General features: G+C 38.5%; 1 protein-coding gene and 1 long non-coding RNA gene across 3 annotated transcripts; both read right to left on the reverse strand.

Moving 5' to 3' along the window:
* Nucleotides 1-1,168: 1,168 nt before the first annotated feature.
* LOC126395625 (uncharacterized) lies at nt 1,169-3,706 on the reverse strand. Its single transcript, XR_007570473.1, has 4 exons — nt 3,623-3,706; nt 2,731-2,785; nt 1,427-1,525; nt 1,169-1,260 (listed from the first exon to the last, which is right to left on the reverse strand). It is a non-coding gene; the product is annotated as an uncharacterized LOC126395625 (long non-coding RNA).
* A 1,586-nt stretch (nt 3,707-5,292) lies between these two features.
* On the reverse strand, nt 5,293-24,572 carry LOC126395813 (FYN-binding protein 1-like). Of its 2 annotated transcripts, XM_050053543.1 has the most exons (19): nt 24,416-24,572; nt 16,765-17,710; nt 13,325-13,460; nt 13,147-13,217; nt 12,633-12,655; nt 11,761-11,810; nt 11,084-11,216; nt 10,778-10,937; nt 10,391-10,511; nt 9,376-9,395; nt 9,184-9,256; nt 8,941-9,027; nt 8,407-8,447; nt 7,022-7,100; nt 6,780-6,879; nt 6,327-6,489; nt 6,169-6,202; nt 6,049-6,080; nt 5,293-5,930 (listed from the first exon to the last, which is right to left on the reverse strand). In XM_050053543.1, exons 1-19 carry the CDS (start codon nt 24,416-24,418, stop codon nt 5,908-5,910), a joined length of 2,295 nt encoding a protein of 764 aa, XP_049909500.1. In that variant the 5' UTR covers nt 24,419-24,572; the 3' UTR covers nt 5,293-5,907. The 2 variants fall into 2 exon arrangements, with proteins under 2 accessions (XP_049909500.1, XP_049909501.1); XM_050053544.1 differs by lacking the exon at nt 8,941-9,027.
* Between the last annotated feature and the right edge of the window lie 843 nt (nt 24,573-25,415).

Below are 25,415 nucleotides of genomic sequence, written 5' to 3' on the forward strand. Positions count from 1 at the left end.
ATGTCTCTCCAAGAGCAACAAATATATCACTTATTAATCCTTAATGGGATATTCATCTTCTGCAATCATCTCAAGTAGGAGAGGGAGTCAGCAGTAGCACAGCACCCTCCTTGTAATGATGTGTACATATTTCATTCCTCCCTGTAAATACATATGTAAAAATATTTTTCTAGTCAAACTATAGATGCTTATTTTTTAAATAGTGGGATTTGTAACTTGCAAATGAGTCATTGAGTAATTTCTAATTCCCTTAAATTATTGAATATCTTTTTTATTTATTATGCTTGCCTCCATTTACTAATTTAATTTACAAGTATTCCACATATGGAGATAAAGAGCGGGTGTATCAGAGATAACCATGTAATCTTAGGCAAACAATGTACCTTAATATGCTGTGGACATGCCCATTAACATTTTTAAGTAGACTTAATTCACTCTATGCTTGCGTCTTCAAGTGCTCCATGTATACAACAATGACCCAATAAAGCAAATGTATTTTTATGAGGTAACTGAGTGGATTAATTGCCTGGGATATTGAAACTGACACTCTCTTACATCGCTGAACATTATCATCACTTGTTAAAGACATATCACTAGTTTAACTAAAACAAAGACTGATTTTGTTTGAGTCACATATAGCAACATAAAATAGACTAAACCCTCATCTACAGTCAGCTGGCCATCTCAGCTACAATGCAATAGCATGCACTACATAACACTTTAAGGTGGACTTCATAATGAAGGTTATAAATATTACACAACACACGAGTATTGAGGGAACACTTCTGTCCACACTGCACTTTCTACTACTGGTGGCTGACCCCAATCCTGGGATTGCTGCTAAACTAGGCCAGGATTACAACCATGCTCTTTCCCCAGGCTCATCTCCTACTGAAGGACAGCTACACACTCTCACATGAACACACACACACACACACACACACACACACACACACACACACACACACACCTGTGCTCTAGGAACTAGATACGTGCTATAGTGTGTCTTTGTTATTGTATTCCAGAAAACTGACAAACTACACCTGAAGAATGACTTGAAAATGACGACCTAATTAATTAATGACACTAACTGTTTTGATGTTTTATAATTTAGTGTGAGGATAGACCCCTACCCTTCTATACACACAAAAAAAATCAAGAACACTGATTATTACATGAAAAATAATGTTTGTTTATTGAGCTTGGAACATAATGACACAGGTCCAGAGATCATTCATTTGAGGATGGTGTCAGAATTTGCTGCAGAGAGGAAAGAACAAGAGGGGAAAACATGTCATTAAGACATTTTGTGGACATAATGTTGGAACGTGTGATGCCTCTTTGGAATAAACAACAATAAACATTACTGTATGTTTGTGTGACAGACAGGTAAAGATACAGGAACAAAGAGTGAGTCCTGTCTTACCCTCAGACAGTTGTTTGTAGATGCGTTCCTGCTCCTCTCTGATCTTCTTCTCTGCTTCCTCAATCCTCCTCTCCTCCTCAGCAATGGGCTTTAGGTAATCTGAACAAGAAGAACACCCATCAAGAAAACCAATCATTATTTCAAAACAAATCCCAAACACTTATTTAGCGTTAAGCAGTGTGCAAAATATGTTAATGACAGGGGTCAAGCATCATGTGCACACTTTACTTCAGTTGTATTATTAACATTGTAGATCATAGCAGCTGTTCTTTTAAAGTAGATATAAATCTATTGCATTATTAAACATTCTTTGTTGGGAAATGTTGCAGTAAATTTTAAAAAACATTTAAAAGGTGAAAACTTGAACTCATCTCTGAACTAAAAGTAAGTGTAGTCCAGTAGTACTTTCTTATTTTTCATTTTTATTTGTTTGTTAAATGACAAAAGAACTGTTAAAATACTAAATGTTTATCTTTGGATAAGACTGTCTATTTTGCACACGGGATGGCACTTTCTTGTTTATTGGTCTTTAAAAACTTAAAATAAGTTTTTAAAACATGAAGCAGTTTAGCAGAAGATTAGTTAAATATATAAATGAGCCTTCATCTATGATGTGCAACTAAAATACAGCACCTTTATATCCATACTAGCAAGAGAAGGGCCAGCCACATATAGCCTAGCTGCCCTTTTGTTGTGAGTCCCATTTTTTTTTTTTTTTTTTTAGATTTTTTTTGGGGCATTTTTAGCCTTTAATGGATATGACAGACAAGTGTGAAAGGGGGAGAGAGAGAGGGAGTGACATGCAGCAAAGGGCCACAGGCTGGAGTCGAACCCGTGCCGCTGCGGCAACAGCCTTGTACATGGGGTGCCTGCTCTACCACTAAGCCACCGACGCCCCGTGAGTCCCATTTTTTTAGTGCATTTCCTTACCTTTCAACATGAAATCTACTTTACAATATCAATAAATACCAAGTAATAGGCTTCATTTGTAGATACACCGTCTCTGAATTTTTCAGGGGGTCATTGGTGTTAATTAAGGGCCCCAAAATCCCCTGTATTTCAAGCACTGGTTTTGTTTTATGTTCATGGTGAACTTGCTTCATGAAGTAGCCTCAGGATTTAATTTCAACCGCCCCCTAAATAATATATTTTTTAAAATAGCTCTTTTGAGTATCTAAGCATAAGTCAAGTATTTGACAGAATTCAGGGAACTCTACTATTCCCTATTTTTGTTGAACTGTAGCCACTGAAGTTTGGACATTTGCAGAAACCCTCTGCTGGTGCATGCACAGACATGAACTTACCAAACCTCTGTTTGCCATAGAACATGCCGAGCAGGAGGGCAGACCACCTGGCCGTCTGAAATCAAAATGATTAAAAGGTGTTATCAACTGAAAAAACTATGACTAATCAGCAAAGTGTGTGAGCTGACACATGCAGCAAGGCAAGTTGTTGATGAAGATATTCTTCTGTCACTGTATCCAGGCTTGGAAATGAACTTTTTTGTCCACCTGACACTGTGGCTGATGGATTACAAAATCTACCAGCCATTCAATGGATTACCATTGTGTTTTGGCAGGTAAGTGAAGCAAATCTAGGATCCATTTACGTATTTTACCAGCATTTGGCTGGTGGCTGGTGCCAATTTCCAACCCTGTCAGTGCTGAATATGTTTCTGCTGCAATACCTCATTGACATGACTGTCACTTTTAAACACAACTAGCGGAGAGATAACAACCTCTCTGATTTTTTGGGGAGGGTCTGTCTCAACAATAACCAGGGTGTGTCCACCGTTTAACAAAATAACGGTACACAACTGTTAGCCGTGATAAGGGCAGAGTCCACTTTATCTCTGACCTTTCTGACAAAGTGGATGACGATATTAGCTGTTCATTGATATGACACACTGGACACAGTGTAGCTGTACAAGTAGCTATGATAACCACGAATTTTGCATCAGACTAATGTGGAAGACGCCCCAGATTTTAACCTACAGATAGATGTTCACCTGTACAGTCTGTCAATGTCACTGCTAGCAAACATTAGCTAGCATGCTACTAGAACAACTGACACTGACGCCATAGCTGCGCGTCTAAAGGGGACAGCTGGCGTTTTAAATTAATTTATTTATTTAATTTTAATTGACAAATTAACAGCAAAGACAATCTTAAGGGCAAATAATGTGTGTTTTGTTACCTTGATAAGCGGCGACACTGCGACTGGAGGAACCATGGTGAAGCGATGAAGTGACTTCCGGGACAGAGCGGAAGTGCGTAATTTTTTTTTTTTTAACTTGACATGAGAGAAAAAAACGTTAAAACTACATCGTTGTTGTTGTTGTTGTTGTTGTTTTTTACCGTGTTAGCCAAATATATTTTCCCTAAATGCAACATTTTATTGCCCTTTTCAACAACAACAAACAATGGACCAAAGCAACAAACAGTAACAGTTTCAGTGGACCCACCAGCTTTACAAGGTAATAATGTCCAAACAATTAGCAAACAAGTGCACAATTAGCTTAATGAATACGTAGTGGCTCGAACATGAACATTTATCATATTTATTTGAAGTGATAAAACTAATTTAATGTCGCTCTAGAGGAAATGGGCAGGTTATACAACAAGTTGGCTACTCAGACAAGGGAAATATGCAAATGACTTAAACAAGAAAGTCAAACTAGAAATAGCCTTAGTCCAAACAAAAACCCTGTTCATACTAGGCAGCATCTCATCTCCTAACACATCTCATCAGTTCTTATATGAGACACAGTTATTTAATTTTAATTAATTTAATTTATTTTTTAAATTAAATTAAATTTAATTTAATTTAATTTAATTTTTATGTGAAAACCATTCAGGTGCTCTGCTGGAAAACATCTCAGGCACAATAAATATGTAAAATCTCATGCATGTTTCAGGGCCCCTGAATTGTTCAGCATTTTCCCACTTATTGGCACCTCTGGATTCATTCATGGCATGTTTACATGATATCACTAGTGGTCTTAATCTTCTGCTGCCAGTCAAGGGGACATGCCTCATCTAGCATCATCCACCTCAACTGTGGCACCACCTCACCTGAGTCAGTTTGGTAAAGCTGTGGATACAAGCTGCAAACAAATATTATTTTTTAATTGCTAATCTGCTATGTGCACTAATCAGTTTCCCATCTTCAGATCTGCTGTTTTGTTCATCCAGCTGTCCAAAACTGAAGAGAAAGTTAGTTTATAATAGTTTAAGACAAACAAACAAACCAAAAAAACTCATAAAATTGTCTGCATTTTTGCTCAAACAGGGACTCAAACAATGAATCATCACTATAGTTGCCAATTCATTTTATGTTGGTCAATTAATCAATTTTCAGTAATCGTATCGGCTATACAAATATACACTTAGTAGCGTTGGGTAGATATCCCAGTTATAGTTCCTAGATTTTATTATCTCTACTCTCTATAATATATCTCACAGCAAAAATTAAACTTCTACTAAATTCAAATCCCATTTCTAAGTTTGCTGTTGTTGTAGTTCCTGATGGCTGCCACTAGATGTTACAATTTCCCTTCTTGCAGATAAACTGCACAGAGAGTGTCATGATTGAGGAGTTGCAATTTCTTTGTTGCAGGAAAAGAAGGTGTCCATTTAGCCCTACACACATCACACACCTGCACTCACGTTACCCAAGTTTACAAGCATCTCACCACAGTGTACTGTGCATGTTATTGTTGGATATACTCATGGAACAGGATCATCCTTTAATAGCAGATGTGCTTTTACTTCAACAACAGGACAAACTAAGATGTGTAGAGGAAAATCATATTTGTATTCATGTATTTCCTTGTTGTGTGGACAGTATTGTAGAGAAACTTTGGCACTGAGACAGTTGTTTAATTTATGTTAAACCTTGAGACAAAGATGCTGAGGTTAATTTAGGAGCTGTTAAAAATTCAGTTGGCCTTACAGATGGCAAAGTAATACACATACAGTATCATATCATGAACATTAATTAAATGAAAAAAAAAAATAAAAATTAAATCACAAGTAATGTTACAACATGTAGCGATAAAATTGCAGAACAAAACAAAAAATGCATAACACCGTAAAAGCATACACGTACATACAATGCTGCTGAGTTTCCACTAAAGGCAGACAGAGATATGCAAATACTGTTGTTATAACAAATGTTTCCCACTTAACTGAAATGCTGCAATCAACATAACCCCATTAAATTGTTTTGTTGTTGTTTGAAGAAATTTAACAGGATCACATTGTTCAGATGAATTAAAGTTAGCCTGATTCCAAATCCCTGAAACATAATCTGTATGCCCAATTTATACAGGGATTACAAATGCTGATTAATAAATAACGAGGGGAAATGAAATGGTTATCAGGCTAACCAAAAGCAGCTCCCAATGTATACCATCAATAAACATAATAAATAACATGAACAATATCAGTGTAAGACAATAAACGTGGCGCAGGATGTTTCTAGTCGTTGTCGTAGATGCAATCTGAAAAGAAAATATAATATTGATTACAAATATAATCTCTATTATGAATCATGATTTAGGTTCACTGTGTGGATATCAACAAATTATGAACCAATGAATGATTAACGATAAATCATACCATCTCCAATATCGTCGTAGATATCACCATCACTGTAAACAAAAATGAACCAATCAGTACAGACAGCATAGTGTTGAGTCTCTCTGTGTGTATGAATGTGTGAATGTTTGAGGTACTCACTCCGTCACAATGTGGCCCATCGAAACATAACCAACTGTAAAATACACACAGACAGATATTAGACTTTGGCGGTCCAATTTTATGGTGCATGGAATGAAAAAAGCAGCAGTGTGGGAGTCTTGAATACATGTTTTGATTCATTTTCAGCAGATACTCACACTTGCCCTCCTCGTTCCGACAGATCATTTTGTTATCCACGGCTTTAACGATGACGTCAAGTTTCTCTCCTGCTTTGACAGGAAGTTCCTTCACACCCCACTTCTTGTTAGTGAGTGTTGGGGCGATGGTCACCTGGTACAGCACCTGTATCTCCCCGTCATACTGAAAGAGAATTAAGTCATCAGTATTGTGACTATGAATTCATTTCATTTTAAGGTCATTTTTTAGAACTCAAGTTCAACTTTAAATTCACTTGGATGATTATACTCAACATTGTAATGAACTTTGACCAAAAGTATTGTTCTTTTTATTTGTAATTTAAATATTAATATATTTAAAGTAGGGAGTAACACATTTTTTCCCACTGTAGAGCAGTCTAAAGTTTTTCAGCGTTTGTGATCTTGATAACAGCAAAACAGAAACAAGCGTAAAGACGTAATAGAGAGACAAACTTTAAACTTTTTCCTGAATTCCCTCTCCTCCTTCTCAAGCTTTTTCTGCTTCTTTGGGTCCATCTCTTCAGTCTTGCCTTTGCCTCTCAGGTGTGGAAGGCTGGAGAGCAAAAACAAATGGCTAATGGGTTACTCATAATTTTCTTTACTTGAGTAAAATATGTCTTCTTAAAGTTTGAAATCATGGATATGAAAGGAAATTATTGTAAGGCTATGTTATTGTAAGATTGATGTAGTTGTACCTGCTGATGGGAGGAAGGGGAGGCGCGTTTTGGGAGTCAACATCATCGTATATCTCCTCATCAATTGGTGCAGGTTTGTCTGTGACAATGTAGAATAAGTTAGTAATGTGACACGTTTATCGTTTAGACTTCTGACATTAGTGGGAACATTTTTATAACAACAATAGTCACCTATAAAGGATGTAAAGAGGAGGTGTGGGGCAATTTTAATTTTGACTGGTGAAGCTTAAAGCTGACATAAAAAGATATGCTCATACCTGTGATGGAAAGTGACTAAGTACTTACTTAAGTACACATTTAAGATACTTGTACTTTAACTGAGTATTTCTATTTTCCTCTACTTTATACATTACTTCACTATGTGTCAGGCATGAGCTTGGTTATTAGTTACTTTGCAGATGTAGATTAACTAAGTAAGTACTTAAACCATGAGTATGTAATATAAAATATATAAAAATGAATTAAGATCATCTCCCCCTTTACCAGCTGCAACATTAATGGACATGATGGACACATTAATGCATCAGATATTCTACTATTATATATGGTTGGGCTACTCTTACGTTTGGTACTTTAAGTATATTTTTATGTTAATATTTAGGTACTTTTACTTGAATAACATTTTTAATTCATGACTTTTTCTCATAAGAGAGTACATCTATAGCATGGTATTGCTACTTTAACTTAAGTAAAAGATCTTAATATTCTTCCACCACCGGCTCAGACCCATTTTAATGTCATAAATAAATTTAGATCAGTAAAAACATTACTTGTTTTAGATAAAATTCATAAAAGTGTCAACAGAGTTTTTCTTAAAAACAATTGTAGCTTTACTTGAACACCCATCACAAATTATGACAATATAATGGTAAAATGTAGCATAACAGAAACACAAGTAGAGAAAAGTCATAAAGTCAGTAAAATGATTCAGGAATCACAATTTTAAAAACAAAAATTAGCTGCTACGAGCTACTGGTCATATTAGGCCAAATAATGCTGTAGCAGCAACACCACAGTGTGTATTAAATTGATCAAGAGTATGTTTAATTGCTTATGAATTAAAATTTTTATATTTGTGAGAGTTATATCTTCTTTCAGAAATTATAGTCTCACTTTAATATTGCCTACCACGAAGCCAGGCAAGGACTTTTGTTTTTAAATGACCAAAGGCCAGTTGCATAAGGGTAGATTTACCCTGCTAAAAGGGCACTTCCACATTAATTTAGAGTACAGTATGTTTTCCTTTAGTCACAACATAGATTCAAACCAGCACATCTACTTTGTTTTTAAAAGAGAAGAAGAAACTCTGAGGAAGGACATATATAGTATCTTTTGTCCATTAAAACCCACTCAACACATAGTAGTATCATCACAGTAAGTGGTACCTGAATTCCCCTCTGCAGTGAACTGGCTGGGTGGAGGCAATCTGGCACAAGAGAAGAAAAATTATTAAAGTGTTACATAATTTATATCATCACAATATCATCAATTAAAATGAGGTTAATATGATTCAAAGCAGCCCAAATTAATAATAATATTCATGTATTGCAACACAGTATTTTAATTAGTACACTTGATGGTGTTAGCAGATGGTGCCTTGATTTTCTGATTAGGTTAATAGTCATGCATCGATTACAGACATGCAAATGACTCGGGAAGATTAGTAAAATCATAGATAATCAGCTACACTGATTGTAATCACAGAACTTTTATTCAGTTCGCAAAATAACATCCTTTAATGTTACTCAGTTAGAGGTGAAGGGGTTGATCTGACCTGCGGCAAAAATCAACATTCAAAAGCAAAACTTCATCTGAGAGGAACTGTTAAGTCATTAAAGGGGAACGAGGGCTGGAAGATGAGGAATTAACAACAGCGGACAGTAGATCTGTGATCAGTCTTACTACTGAGTGTATTTTACACTTTAGTGCTGGCTGGACGTCTGTTCCGGTCAAACATCCGCAGGAAGCCACGAGGCTTCGGAGGAGATGACCTGGAGTCCACAGGACTAGAGAGCCAACCACGCATGAATAGAGTTGCATTTCTTTTTCTGTATCATTGTTTAATCTTTCCTGTGAATCCATCTCAAGCATTTTGTACTGAAACACTCATTTCAGTGCGTTTAACGTACTCGTTTCTTGTAAATAAACAAATCAGTTCTCACCTGACTTCCAGGTTTGGATCAAGAATATCATCATATATTTCTCCGTCTTCTCCTGGTAGCGGGGGCAGGACAACTACAGGGGAAAGAAAACAAATACATATGCAACGTCATGTAACTGATGACATGTTTTTAGTGCAGACTGTAACAGAATATAATGAAATAAATTATCTGAATGTAAGGCTTTAAGCATACCTCCTGGTCCTTTGGTCCCACTGTGGAGAGAAAAGAATTTTATGCAAACATTTAAAAATATAGTAAACTTTAATTTCTTACAACAGATTAAAGAGGTGTTACATGTAATAAACAGGGTCCAAAGGTAAACTTCACTAGCAATGTTATGCACTTGTTAATTAGTTAAATTTAAAGGAAAACTTCACCTGAAAAATTACCATTTGTATATCAGTTACTCACCTCATGTTATGGTAAATTTGCAAAGAAACCTTTGTTTTTCGTGCATGCCTTAACAGTGAACGAATAATCCAAAAACTGCAAAGATTCTTGATGAATTGAAGTAAATAGGGGCCGTGTTTAACGAAGGCAAAACTATATCAAAACATGCGTTTACCAATGTCCCACAACTTTGCAGTGAAATCCAGGTCTAATTTTCCAATTAAATATTTAGTGCTACTGTAACCTACCTTTTTGATAAAACCTTACTATATTTAACACTTCCGTATACGGAATAGCGCGTCTAGCCCAGCATGTACGTATGAACTCTGCTTGTGCATTCCATTGAGCTGCAGTGGCACAATACTCATCCATGAGTGAGACTGGTAATGTGGAAGTGTTTTAGATAGTAAGGCTTCAGCAAAAATCATGTGTTTGGGAAGTATTGAGCATGGTACTGGATAAATTAGACTTTTTCTTCACAGATTAAGTGTAACACTGGCTGAGTAACATGCAAATGATCATTTTGCAGGTGAAATATTTATTTCAAGGTGCCGGTGGTTGGATTTTTTTAACCTTTGGACAGAGACAAGCTAGCAGTTTTCCCTGTTCCCAGTCTTTGTGCAAAGCCTAGCTAACCAGCTGCTGGCTCTAGCTTCATTTTGATCTGTTCCTCTAACTCTCCCCAAGAAAGTGAACAACGACAAACTACTACTTTAAGATTTTTGGGCCAAACCTGTAACAAAACACCCTGCCACATTGCAGTGTTAACTTGTCTGTGCAACTTACTGATGCAGAGTTTGAATCTCTAATTCAGTACCTGTCATTAGAGGGGACCACATCGATGTCATCGTATACCTCTGGCTCGTACGCCGGCTGAGCTTGATGTTTCTTCAGAGTGTTAAAGTCGATTTCCACTGAAGTGGTCTTTACATAACCAACTGTTAAAAACAAAAAGCAAAGTGAAATTGTTGATTTGATTATTTGATTTAAATTAGGAAGTGGGGTATGATTTATTATTGCATGTCTGTTGTGCAAATACAGGCTATTGAATGAGAAATTGAGAATAGGTTGAGAATATAAAGGTAATAAGGTTAAGAGATGTTACTAAAAGCCTTATCCTCTATTTACAGATGAGACCCGATGAGATGAGATGGATGGGAAGGGAGGACAATGAGAACAATGACGGATACATGTGCGAACTTACTGGATCCATCTTGCGTCCGTCCCAACCATTTCCCCTCTGGGTTGCCCTGAACGCGGATGATGTCCACGCATTCTCCCTGCTTCAGAGCAAGGTCGGTCTTACTGCTTTTGCAATCCACACGAGCCTTCCCTTGATGGATGACCTCCAGGGGCCCGACCAACTAACACACAGCCATGCACAAACACACACAGACAATAAAACAAAAAAAACAATAGATTGTTTTTATACAGATAAAACAAGACATTTGCCCTTTTTCATGCTAAGCTAACTGCCTGCTTCATACTCAGTTCAGTCTTGTTTACTCACTTTGAACTTCTTTCTGGCATCTTGTTCCTTCTTCTCACGTTCCTTATGCTCCTTCTTCTCAGCCTCCAGTCGTTTTTTCTCCTCCTTATCTTCTTTTTCTTTCTTCTTATCTTGTTTTTGTTCAGCCGCTTCCCTTTTGAGTGGAAGAGAGAATTGATAATAGACAGAAATTATAAGTTGTGACAGACTGATAGAGAAACAAAATTCCTTGCAAGATGTGGCTTACTTGGTGGCAGACTACAAGCTGCTCCTAAAATACCAAAACTTTTTTTACTATTTAAACGAGGAGAGGCTTTTTGTCAGTCTAATTGTATCTTAGCCTGTGTTAACTTGCACAGTTAACACACTAGCTGGGCTTTTCTGGAAATAGAAAACACAGACAATGCTGGAAACACAAATTAGAATAAGAGTTTATCAAGTAGGTAAAATCCTGAGGAAATACACTTGTTGCTTCCCTGTTTTGATCAACTCAACGTTCATCCAAGTTAGAATGAATGACTTCTTGTAGTGTTGCAAAACGACCACCAGAGGACAGTGTTGATAAAAGTTTTACGCTCTGGGCATATACACATTTACTCATAAATATAAACCTAAAACTAAACCAGATTTCAAGACAGGACAGATCCAATGAGGTGTGGGATGATAATCTAAGGATTCAGTGTCGAACAGTCTCTCACCATCGTTCATCCAGATCCTCATACATCTCTCCATCAGAATCATTTTCCTCCTGGGCCAGAAAAATGGATGAAAACAGCAGTAATTAGTTTACTTTTCTAAATCATACAGTAGATACTGAATGTCCTTTACACCACCTTTTCTATATTTGCCCCAATATTCTTTTCACTTTTCTTATTTCCACTTTTTATAGTCACATATATTTGCATGAGATATTTCACATTTTTAATTTCTACTGGATTACTGCTTTTAATGCACTAATCCTATATTTTTTTATTCACACATCTCTCATACTGTGTTCTTAGGTCAATCTAACAAATACTTCCATACCTGATTTGCTTTGTTCATCACTGAAAGTTATTCTCCTTTACAGTACTCATCTTTTCTTTCTTTCCTATTAACTTACTATGTTGTTGGTGTATGTTTTCACTACATAATGCACCACTAGGTTTATTAGTCACGTCTCTTTTTCAGGTCGAAGTCACAAATTTCTTTGCTGATTCTAGTCACTTTGTTAAGATAACTTCAAAGGTTCAAAGTCACTGACTCTGCAGTTCATTCACTTCCTCTAAGCTCAAAAGCACTTCAGTACAGTATGTATACAGTAAGTGAATGCATCACCGTACATACGACCAAAGCTCAACACTATTACTGAATGTCTTTAGTTCTGTAGTATTTCAGTCTGACGATGTCACGTTCAGTTTAGTACAGAACTAGCCTATACAAGCGCTTTACATAAGGTTAATAGCTCAGTAGGAGTCAGTTCACTTTGAACATACACATACATGTTCTTATCTGAGGGTGTGTGTCAGCCTCTGCAAACATAACTGCACTCAAATCTGTTTATATGTGAAAGTAAATCAGCATGTCTCACCTTTGGCCTCTGACTGGGGTGACCTAAAGAGAAACAATGAATCAACATTACATGAGGATTTGATCCTTTTGGAGTAGCTGCGATCATCATGATCTGACTCACACTTCAGATCTGACTATTTTTGGTCCTTTGGTAACAGTCACAGGGTTGCTCAAACATTTTATCACTTGATTATGAATTATGTAAAACAACATTTAGGCTCATGTGTTAAGTTTCACATATGGGAACTAGACTGTCTAGACAGTTATTGATAGAAACCGCAAAGAAATGTACAGTTTTAGCCATATAGTACATCATATGCAAATAACTGAAATAAGCACACCAAGGCAGGTAAAAAGTTTGTAACAGTAGGACACACTTATTTCCTTTTAAGTGTGTTTTTTGATATGTAAATATGGTACAAGGTTCAGCGCCGTACAGTCCTCGTCTGTCTTCCTGTGGCACTAAAAACATAAATGCCTTGTCACATAGTCATGACGCATCACAGTTGATCAAATAGTGACTGTTACTGAACCTGCAGGTGGTGGAGGCGGAGGAGCGCTGCTAAATTCATCAACATCATCATAGAAATCATCTTGTGGGATCCTGAAAATTAGAGTCAGGATTTACCTTTTGTCACAGTTTTTCAGAAAACATCACAGGATATATCATTTGTGAGTGTGTTTGTGTGTGTGTATAAATGTGGTGCTTACATGGCTCCAGGGTGTCGTGGGGGCAGACTAGGAACTGCAGGCTGAGGGGGTTGAGTCGGGGGCACATTGTTGCTAAGGTTACTGGGGTGAGAGGCCAGAGGAGGTGGGATGGTGGGTTTCTTAAAGGTGCCAGGACCTGCAACAAAAACGCATGGTGTTGAAATAGAGAAGTTATTGTAAGTGTCTTTACCAGCGTCCTTTAATGACTGCACATGGAGATAACGTTATCAATCACCAGAGGGGTAACTAGGTGGTTGACCATGCAGACAGAAACCCCAAGTCAGACAGCTCCCAACAAACAATTTGACAGAGTGAAAATACTCTGTTACCAGTAAAAGCCTGCATTTGAAATCAATTACTAATTTAATTTTTACTCCACTAGTTACTTTGCAATCTGCAAGCTACCTCAAAATTGTCCTATTACTATCCTATTTTCTCATGTTTTTACGTCTCATTTTACATCTGACTAATGACAGTATCCAGGACTGAGCGAGAGTGCTTCAGCCAGCAGCATCAAAATGGGCGTTATGGGGTCGTCGGTGGCTTAGTGGATAGAGCAAGCCCTATGTACAAAGGCTTCGTCCTTGCCCGCAGCGGCCCGGGCTCAACTCCAGCCTGCGGCCCTTTACTGCATTTCGCTCCCTCTCTCTCTCTCTCCCCCTTTCACACTTAGCTGTCCTGTCAATTAAAGGCAAAATGCCCAAAAAATAATCTTAAAAAATTGGCTGTTATATAACCCAAATGGGCATCTAAACACTGTTTTTGCCACCAACAGGCTCAGATAATTATTCTACCTTTCTGACAACATTATGGAAAGGATCCCAACAGAGATAGACCTTTTTGTTCAACCAGAAACAGCTCTTAAATCACCACCCCCAAACCCACCATAGTCCAGTCACATAAACAGTAATTTATTATCGTAAAACAGACGTCATTCAAAGTCAACAGAAAAAATAAAACTCACAAAACCATCTTGTTATGTCTTTCTAGTGTCCCAACAATCACCAACTCTGGTTTTGGTGAAACAATTCCTCAATTCACCAAGTTAGATGTGAAAATTTGCTGACTCTACACACGCACATGTACTGTTTTTTAAATGTGTGTGGCTTTGACAATAGCGATTTTGGGGCTGTAATTGGTTTTAAGAAAATGATCTTACTCTTTGAATGAAAGGTCTAGCTCTGGAGGGTATTTTCCATAATGTTATCAGACACTTGCAATAACAATCTGAGCAGTCAGTGGCAAAAAGAGCACTTTTAGTGGATGTAAAGTGACATGCACACATGCCCAAATGGTTACATTGCAGCCTTTTCTGCAGGTGCCGGCTGCAGCAGTCAAACCAAATACTGGACCAGTTTTAGAAACTGTGGTTCCCATCAGACACACATGGGTGTCCAGATTAAATGATACCAAAGTGACCTTTTAAGTACAGTACTTGAGTATATGTTATCAAATCACAAACTGTAAAATGATCAAGTGAAGCATCAAAACTGTTATATTTGATCAGCCAGCAGCCATCCCTCACTTCTGACTGGCAATCAATTCAGATCAGGTGTGTGTCTAAAAACAGAGCCTCTCACTCGAAACTATCCCTGTTTGCTAGAACTTACTTCCTCATGTGGTGAAACAAACTCAGCTGTATCAGAGCGGAGAGCGAAGGGGGAGGAGAAAGGAGAAACAGGACAGGGAACTTGGCTGGGGGAAATAGAGGAACCAAGTGTGTTTCTGTGACTTTGCTCTCTTATCTGAAGCTCTGAATAACTGTGCGGCAGCATCTGTGTGACTTGCACTAATTTGTGTACAAAATGCAAATTCAGATGATTTACACTGTACAGATCTTAAAATGCAAACAATAATTGACTTTAAAAGCTCTTATGCACAAGCAGAATTTGTGTTGCAACTTGGTCAGATAATCTCAAGTCAACTCTGCAGGCAACACATTTCTGTGTCACTATGACCACATTGACTTGTGAAGCAAGTCCTTTCACAGTTTGTCAAAAGTAGTGCTGCAAGTGACAGCGAGGAAATCCACTTAAGACAACAAAATAAGAGGAACCCCTTCTTTATCATACTGTAACGAAACCTGCAAACTGTTAACTGCCCTCGATCTTTTAATCTTTTTGACAGCAAGCGCCTGGTGGAGCTTATAGTGTGTTGATTATATAATATGGAAACAAATTATGCGGAAACCTTTTGCAGTGGTTGGTTTGCTGTATATGTTGCATGCTGATTGGGAGCAGGAGACCAAAAACAAATGACCTCAATGCTGCCAGATATAGTTGAAGTATTCCTGCCCGTGGGGCCACATGTGTGTACCTGCTGGCTGCCAGAATTACTCTCCTAAAACTTTGTTTTCCAGCTGTTGAAGTCAAGTCATTCTTTTAACACGTTGCCTTCAAATTCATAAAAATTAGATAGGAAGGCTATCTATACTGAAAAATATGTACTTTACAGTGCATTTTTTACCTTATAACATTGTGTGATTTACATTTTGTCTGGGAAAGCTATAGTGTTTGACTGAATAGTAAGTAAGTTCAGCTTTATTTATTCAGATCAGTATCTCTTTTGCAGCAGAGACCTGAGCACAAATTACCGATGCAAAAGATCAAAGCCAGATAAGTTAGTAACCTACACCGTGCCATGAGTCATAAGTCCATATTTGTCCATGCAGTCCAACCCTACCACTCTAAGAAATGATTAAAGGAGCTGTATGTGACATTCACAGCATTAATATAGCAGCAAACAACTTTGCTATGCAAATCTGTACTGAAGTAATGGTGAGTCTCTCTGCTCATTATTGTGGTAGTCGTTAAGGCCAGGCATGCATGTTAGGGCATGTGAGTCCTTGTGTGTGTGTGTGTGTGTGTGTGTGTGTGTGTGTGTGTGTATTCCACTGGCTAGCTAATCCCAGCTGCCCTGCACTGTACTCATACGGCTGTTACTGCAAATATAGTTGTACCAAAGAAGTGGGGTTGTATGATGTCAGTGTATTACATAGAGTAGATGCTAAAAGAAAAAAGCTAGAAGCTAAAAATAAATCACCTTTTCTTTAGGTGGCTAAAATACATTTTGCTGCGGCCCCTTGTCCACAACAGTGCATTGCTTAGTTTCCATGGCTGTACTCCTGTCTGCTTTTACAAACTGGGGGCGTGTTGACCACTATCTACTGTCGGTAATACACTGACTATAGATGAGTACCTAATACAACCCCAGTTCAAAAGATCCGAACTATCCCTAGAAGATGTTATTATTTGGCGAAGCAACTTGGACACTTTAAAATACGACTTAGCAAAATGCAACGTTGTAATGCATTGCACCACAGTGACGACTGATAGATGCAAATACTGATATTCCCTTATTGGTGGTTACCCACTCAAAATCAGTTGTGTCATTGTTAAACAAACAAAGCTGTTAATTCCTGCGAATGAAGGCCTACTTACCATTATCCGAGGCCTCAGCACCTCTTTTAAACCTCTCCAGGTCGACTTTGGGGGGTCGGTTGGGCTTGGCAGGAGGAGGGCCCAAAGCTAAACTGTTGGGGAGGGGGTTACACTTTGGGCCTGAAGTGGCATCACTGTTAATGCTGTTGGACTGAGGAGAAGGCTTTGGTGGCTTCTTTATGCTAGGTTTTTTACTGGCCGGAGGTTTTGGAGCTGTAACAGAGTTATTAGCAGTGACGAGTGGTTTTTTGATTTCGTCTGCTTTCACGCCACTATCTGCCTCTTTGTTGAAGAGATTCTGAGCAGTCCTGAAGTTGGAGGGCTTAGGAATGGAGTTTACTGGAACAGAAGGTTTGTTTGCAGTCTCCGTGCCCGCACCCGCCATCTCTTCATTTTGCTGCTTTAGTTTTACAATGCTGCTGCGCGGTTTTTGTAAACCCCCACCACTGTCTTCTTTCACCCAGCTGGGTTTGGGGTTGAGTGGGGAGGGTTTCGGAAAGGCAGGTTTGGAGTCGGACACGGTGGAGCTCAGTGGGGGCTTGTTGAAAGGGGGCTTCTGTAGAGGACCTTTAGCGTCAGCGGCCTGTGAAAAAGCTGGCTTCAATGGTGTCTGGTGTTTATTAGCTATGGGAGGTTTGTTGTTGGTGTCCTCCTGCATGTTTCCAAATCTGTTAGCCAGGGCTTTAGTTTTGTTTGGTTCATGTGCGTCTGTGTCACTTTTAGTTGATACTGTATTTTTCAGAAAAGCGGGTTTTGGAGGAACATTTATCGCACTGCCTGAGAGGCTCTCCAAGACCGGTTTCTTTGCCTGTATGGTCGGGCCGGAGGAGAGGGTGGGGTGCAGGGATTGTTTGACATGTCCAAGCGGTGTGGAAGAAGTCTCGTCAGTGCTTCCCCCACTCGTTTGAAAGCGAGCCATGATGGCCTTCACATCAGCTTTTCTTTCCTGGAAAGAATAAAAGAGGTTCAGAAGCAGAGTTAAAAATCAAAACACAAACCCAGAATTGAAAATAAGATGAGGATGTACTGTGCATGCCAGAATATCTAATGACTTCACTAAACAGAGGTCCTTGAACAGAAACAGAAACTGCTGGACAAAGTAAAAGAGGAATAAAAGAAAACACGACCATCCTTAGACATGGAAGTTAACATGGGAACAGAAAGTTGCATAACTTCAAAATACCTTATTTCCAATCAGGGCATTTCCTTTTCTTATTTCCAAATTTTCATCCCATCACTGCAACTCCCGCTCTCTCTCTCTGTGCTTACTTAACGGACTTATCTGTTTGTTCTCTTTTCTCAACTCATTAACCACACAACCTTGTATACACAAACCATGGCAAATACACATAGAACAACTTCACACACAGCTGTGACTCAGAAGGTACAGGTCGACCATGTTAAATTGTCCTTAATGGGTAACTTCGGTATTTTTTAATCTGGACCCATTTTCCCATGTGTTTGTGTCTAAATAACCAATAGGATCAACATTTTTTTTAAAAAACGGTCCAGTATGGAGCGAGATTGCTGCAGCCGGGGACCGTGAAACAGGCTGTAGTATAACCACTCATGGCATTTGTGCATGCCACTTTGTGCATGTTTTTGCAACTGACAGGCTCAGATTATTATTCCAAGTGTCTAACCAGAAAGACCCCCCAAATCACCATCGCAAACCAGACTCCATTTAAATAAACAGTAATTTTAGCATGTATAGAAGCAGCATATTTTCACATCTAACTGGATGAATTAAGAGTTAATTTCAACCAAACCGGAGTTGGTGATTGCTGAAACAGTGAGAAGGTGAACCAAGACAGTTTTTGTGAATTTTATTTTGTTTGTGCTGACTCTGAATGGAGTGTGTTTTACAGTAATAAAATTGGTGAGTGTGGTGATAGTGATATTAGGGCTGTTTCTGATGCAACAAAAATGATTTTTCTCTGTTGGGACCCTTTCCATAATATTGCCAGACACTTATAATCACAGTCTGAGCTTATCAGTGGCAAAGGCAAGCACTTTTAGTGGACGTAAATTGAGGGGGGAAACGTCTGTTAACGTTAAACTAATGTTAACAGCCCATTTCATTTCATACTGAACCAGTTTCATTAATTGTTATCTCCAGTAGTCACTTTGACACAAAAAATTGGACAATGGGGTCCAGGTTGAAAAATACCTAAGTTACCCTAAAGACACTGAACCCCAAATTACTCTTAGCAGCCAGGCTAGCACCTTCGCATGGCAACCATTGATGTGTGTGTGTGTGTGTGTGTGTATGTGTGTGTGTGTGTGTGTGTGTGTCACTATCACTCTGTTATTAACTGCCAAAATGTTTGAACCACCCAGGGCTGATGGTGATGCCAAGTTAGCCCTAATTTATCACCTTTATCTTGTTGTTCTCTTTGGTTTTAACAGGAAAGTAATAAAATCAAATCTCCCCATAATTCTTTTGTAAAAATAACAGTAATGATTCTACTTCATCACATGATAAGAGTGCTCAAAAGCACCATTAGCAACCAAAAGCATGTGTCCAATACTCTAGCTGACAGAGTCCCCTTCATTCATTGAATTTAAAGCTCTTCATTTGACATAGACGCTATTGCGATTGGTAATGGATCATACTGTACAGAGGGCAGCATGGTGGTACAGTGGTTAGCCCTGTTCTCAAATCAAGATGGCTCTGGGTTTGAACCAGCCAACCAGAGGGTGAGAGCAGAAAACCAAACTCAAATGTATGTCACAAGCAAAGTTAAAATGTATAAATGAAAAGCAAATGTGATATTTGAAAAGAGAAGGTTTACACAAGCAGATAAATAAAAGTAAGAGTACCATAAAATAGATAAAACATTGACTATTGAGCAATCAACTAGCGAACATAGGTCATCATTGCTGGTAACAGGTATATAAAGAGCTTTATTACTTCTCAGACAAATGTTTGTATGACTTCCTGGAATATCTTCTATCAGTGTCGGCAAACTGAAGGAACTTTTGTTAAGTATTTACTGTTGATGAAGAGGGGGAGGGATATTTACAATGTTCCTGTTTTGAGGTTGAGCGGGCCTTGACAATAGCTTATTAAAATTAAAATAAGCCTATCGAAGGAAGTATATAGTGTTGCTTTGGCTGTGACATGAATGGGTAAACCATTTAAACATCTGGAAACTGAAAGTCTTATCAGCAACCTGAGTTGCGCAGACCATCCAAAATGTTGCATCTAAAATGTGCCCAATATAGCAGGTTTGGTCCAGAATCAGTCATGCAGCAGCTTCACAAGCTGCCACAATGAACTGACCCAGGGGCAGCCACACCTATTTTAATGAGGCAGGTTTGAATGGAGTCAGCACCCTACCAGGAAGTAAAGATAACAGCACGAGGACACACAGCTGCTCCTATATTCCTACAGCACAGCAGTGAAAGCAGGAGAAAACTGTACAACGGAAAGTACAGATGTACTGCATGAAGCTAAATGGGAAGTTAAACCACATTGAGCATCAGATCTGATAATAATATTACACACATCACCCGACTAGAATATTGTAAAAATAGTCACACTTACACTAAACCTTGTAGTTTCCAGTAATAAAAAGAAGAAGCGACAGTGTGTGATTGTAAACAGAGTGATGCATTATGGTGTCTGCGTGCGATGGAAAAGCCAAGTTAAGCTTTGTATAGCCTGATATTACATACGGCCTCTCGGTAGCCTTTTAAATCACTATGAATAAGTTGGATGTCTCCTAAAAAATATATTTATACACTGAAATTTGTTTTTTTGGTTTATATGTTGTAGAAGAAGTTAAATTGCTGCCTCTACATTCACAGGCAACATCTTTTCGGGTCATCAAAGTGCTTTTGTATGGCATAGAAGTTGTAGTAAAAGATTTTGGTATTGGTGAAACACAGAGGAAGAGGAGCTTTTCTTAACCTTAACCTGAGTTGCCTTAACTCAACCATAAAGAAACTTAAATCATGCTTTTGTTGCCACAAGCAGATATTGTGGGGAAAGCAATGTTCAGTTTGAACTTTTGTTGCATTGCAGAATATGTTCTTCGTAAACTTCTGCAAATCAAAATATCCATCCAAAATGTAGCTACAAACACTGCTTCAGTTTGAGCTCCTGAGCTGTACATGGGCACTAGTGTAACCCAGAAGCTGTTTATTTCATCATAGTAAAAGGACAGTTCACCACAAAATCAAAAATACATAGTTTTCCTCTTACCTGTAGTGCTGTTTGTCAATCTAGATTGTATTGATGTGACCTGCCGAGTGTCGGAGATATCAGCTGTAGAGATGTCTGCCTTCTTTTGAATATAATGGAACTCGATGGGACATGCAGGAACTATTTTATTTCTTCCGCAACTACACCCACCAACTGTATCACCATGTTGATGCATCTACTGCTAGCTGATCTAGCACCACTGAGCTAGCTAACATTACACCTCACCTGAAGAGGATGGCATGAACATGGACATCTCACACTGTCACAAGCACGAGCCTCTATTATGTAGATGTATTATTATGTAGATGCACGCTTTTTTCTGCTGGCTGATTTGGGTGGTGGTTGTGAGTCGGTTGAAAGAAAATAGTTCCTGCATGAAACTGCTCACAATAAGGTCTGTGGATTATCTTGAGTATCAGCTCATGACTTCTGGAAAGAGACTTTACTGTTGAGTTTTTCAAATGTATTTTTTTGGTGCTTTAAGCACCACAAGCTGAGTGCCATCTAGTTCCATTATATTCAAGAGAAGGTAGACATCTCTACAGCCAGTATCTCCAGCATTCGGCAACTCACACCAAAACAATTTAGACTGATGAATAGCACTATAGTTAAGAGGCAAAATATGCATATTTGATTTGGTGTTGAAATGTTCCTTTTAAAACATTGCTTCAGTTTGAGCACCTGGGCTGTTCATAGACATTCATGTAACCCAGAAGCTCTTTATTTAGTCATAGTTAAGCACAATACAGTACATTACAGCATACTGGGCATGTGTGTGGGCAATGGAGAAGTGGATAATGTTGGAGGATTGTGACACTTTCCATTTCATTGTGGAAAATTGTCACCATTTGATGGTTGTAAACATCTCACATTTACTAAATTCTGTACGACAGCAGTCAAGCTAGCCATAGCTGTTCTCTTTGTTGAAAAGGCCACTGCCAACTTTTAGTTTACACCAACCACTCAAGTCAAATGAAAGGTTTTGGGTTGTGTGTCACTTTGATGGTGCCAGTAACATCCTGTGGCGGTGGCATAATGACGGGTGTTAACACTTAGCCTGAAATGGTGTGGTTGCATATGAAATTAGAGGAAAGTTCCCTCATCACGCTTCTCTTTCTCAACTGCAGTAAACTAAAAATTACCCAATATGTTCTGCACCAGACGGTAGCAATTACCGCTTCTCTAAAATGATTGTGCAGTTGCACTTTTCTGAAAACTTAAAAATGCTTTCAAATCCTGGAAAACCCCATTAACACAACTCAACAGAACCACAGACTGCAGCCAAGGTGACCATAAAGTTAAATCTGCACCTCCAATTTATTCTCTTTCTTTTAGTGTGAAAAACAGATGATGAACAGCCTTAGATGTCTTCAGAAAAATAAGAGCAATTTCATTGCCTCAGTTTTTCCATATTCAGTCAGTCTACCACTCACTATCTCTACATGTTTATTTTTCCATATGTTTTCTCTCTGTATAGTAATGCTGGCATCACCACACCAAACTGAAGTGGAAGTTATTAGGGAAGCATGTTTAGCTATCCTCTGCCTTTACAAAGCATTAACATTTTAGAAGTTTTGGCAGCACCTAAGCAATTGAGTACTCCACCCACAAAATGACCATTTAAGAAGAAAAAGATATACTTTATTAATCGCCAAAGGGAAATTCAATTATTTTCATCCTGTTGTCATATACACACAGGCCCGAAATACACACACACACACAGATGGGACCTATACATGCAGTAAATGGAGAGATGTCAGAGCGAGGGGGCTGCCCATGGGGCTCTGAGCAGTTTGGGGCTCAAAGGTACCTCAGTAGTATCCAGGAAGCCAACCGGCCCTATAGCTAACACTCTGTATTTGGCTTGGATGGGGACTTGAACCGCCACCTTCCGGTTTCCAACGCAAGTCCCTACGGACTGAGCTGCTGCCATTTGTTTATGAATCAGTCATGCTGCATCAGTGAATTTGTTAACAAAACTTTTTTCTCGCATGCCCCGACAGAAAACAGCAAATTTATTGATTTATTAATTGATGGGGGACCAGTTTAACAACAGCAAAGCTATTACATAACACCTGTTTACAGACTCTCACACAACTTGCGCAGTATAATCCAAGTCTCATTGTTATCTAGTTGTATGCTCAATAAAGACATAACCTTACTAAAACTTTAGTATTAAAAAATAGTTCGCTCTCTTAAAAGCCAGACTCTAATACCAAAGGGCTTTTTGCACAAATGCATGTGTTTGGGAAGTACTGAGCATACGACAGGATAAATGAGACTTGGAGTTGTGTGAGAGTTTGTTGTGATGTAGTTTTGCTGTTAACATGTTCCCCAATTGGTAAGTATGTAAACATCTTCGCCATTTTCTGTGGAGGTATGTGAGAAAAACAAACTTTTCTTCATGAATTCAAGGTAACTCGGCATGAAGAGTTGGTTTTTCACAATAAGTATTCACTGTTTTTTCAGAGAAATGTATTCTGGTCTGGGTGGAAAAGCCTGAGAAGCAGTATTTTACATGAAGTAGCTAGTCACTGTTTAACTTGCTCCTGAAATCTGATACCTCTTAGCCTTCACAAGTGCATCAATATTAGGTGTGGGAAGTCATCCAGTGCCATATTGGACCCTTTGGCAGGTCAAACAAATGTAATGAAGTTAGGGTTTATTGTAGGCTGTTGTATTAGACTGTGTTAGTTTTGGCTAGGTGTGACTGATAAACTGACACCTGACTGCACATTCTGGTTAAGCACATGATTACATTAGTTTACCCTGTATACAATCCATTGTTTTAGCCCAGGGTCACTTTCATTTGTGTCAATTCTTGAGGAGAAGCGAGAACCACAGCATGTTGGCTTCAAACACTTAAGCCGCTGGATGATTCAGTGTTCAGCTAGTTGTCAGTAATTAAGCACAAGTACAAGTCCAATGACTGAGTGAAATAAGTCTTCTGGTCAAAGCAAAGAGGAACCATGATTTCTATTTCCAGTGTGATGAAAAGCGGAGGACAGAGTTGTCTTGCTCAATCAAGTTGACACTTGAAAAAAACTACCCTATTGGTGACAACTGTTTTTACAAAGTATATGTTAAGAAATGAAACAAAGACATAAAATCTAATTAAGATAATCTCATGGATCTTAAACATTATATTAGGATAACTAAAAGCCCACACATCACTAACGTGTTTGTTGTCCAGGTACTGTTGAATGCAAGCGTACTATTTAGATATAGTCTATAGTCTAAACACATTCAGTAACTCAAACATGACATTGTTAAAATCATGTATACAAAAATGAATGGGCACTTGAGAGTGTTGTTGCAAAGAAATACTCACAATAACCCTTTATTTACATTTCTGATCGCAACTTCCTTACATTAAATCTTACCAAGGCACTCCACAGTAGTTCTAAATATTTTTAGTTGACAGTTAAAAGTTGCACTCACCATACTGGGGACAGCAATCCCAGGCACCTCTGCTACGTCTGAATGGTTGTCGTAAAAGGTGGTGGAGAGTGTGTTTGCTCAGTCTATCTGTGTGAGTTTCTGTCGAAGAGAGAGGTACCGTGGTTTAGTGAATGACAGAGAGTGTGACAAAGCATTAAGTGTGTCAGTCTGTGTGTTTGTATGTGGGGGGGATGTACACTCCGACTCTGTCGGTGACACAGGCAGACTACTTCCTCTCTGAGTAGTATGTGTGTTCTGTATGGGTGTGTGAGTCTCACAGCCTCTGTTATCTGCGTGTTTTAATCTCATTAATTTGCCTATCCCTGGCAAACTCCAGTTTCCCTCTGTGCTCAACAACTGATGCCCACTCACACGGTGGCAGGTAAACAGAAAAAGCATTGAGAGACATTTTCCTTAGCAACCATGATAAATACTTTGAATATGATGATTTTAGGTTTCAGTTTTATGTGATCTGTGCTCTGAAAAGTGTTGTATAAATAAAGTTAATTATTGTTATTATTTTGGTAAGCAAAAATATGGAATGACTAAAAGCTATATAGTCATAATAAGCAACAGCTGGTAGACACTACAGTAAAGAACCTGGCCATATGTGCTGCATAAGAGTAACAGTCCAAAGCTATGCTACCAGAGCTATGAGGCAGCACTGAGCAAAATACTGATGCAAGCATGGCAGCATGCTCACAATGACAATGCTAGCATGCTAATGTTCCACAGGAACCACGTCCACCATCTTAGCTAAGAGTGTAAGCATGCTAAAATTTGCAGATTAGTATCATAAAGTACAGCTGAGGCTGTTGGGAGTTTCCGTAGTTTTACAGGTAAATAATTTGGTCATAAATCAAAGTATTGGACAAGTTAAGATTTTGACCTGATGATGGCAGTAGAGGTAATGTCAGGGGATCACCACCATGGGTTTACTGAAATCAGTAGCATTCATAATCTGGAGTCCATAAATGTCTGCACAAAATTTCCCAGGTGT

The sequence above is a fragment of the Epinephelus moara genome, chromosome 9, assembly GCF_006386435.1.
Source record: "Epinephelus moara isolate mb chromosome 9, YSFRI_EMoa_1.0, whole genome shotgun sequence".
Taxonomy (NCBI): domain Eukaryota; kingdom Metazoa; phylum Chordata; class Actinopteri; order Perciformes; family Serranidae; genus Epinephelus; species Epinephelus moara.

Excerpts from the sequence above, each read along its gene's own strand:
- LOC126395813 (XM_050053543.1), bottom strand. Across the intron at positions 6,880-7,021 it reads CCCCTTCCTCCCATCAGCAG|CCTTCCACACCTGAGAGGCA; the intron begins GTACAACTACAT and ends TTTGCTCTCCAG. Across the intron at positions 6,203-6,326 it reads TCGGAACGAGGAGGGCAAGT|TTGGTTATGTTTCGATGGGC; the intron begins GTGAGTATCTGC and ends TGTATTTTACAG.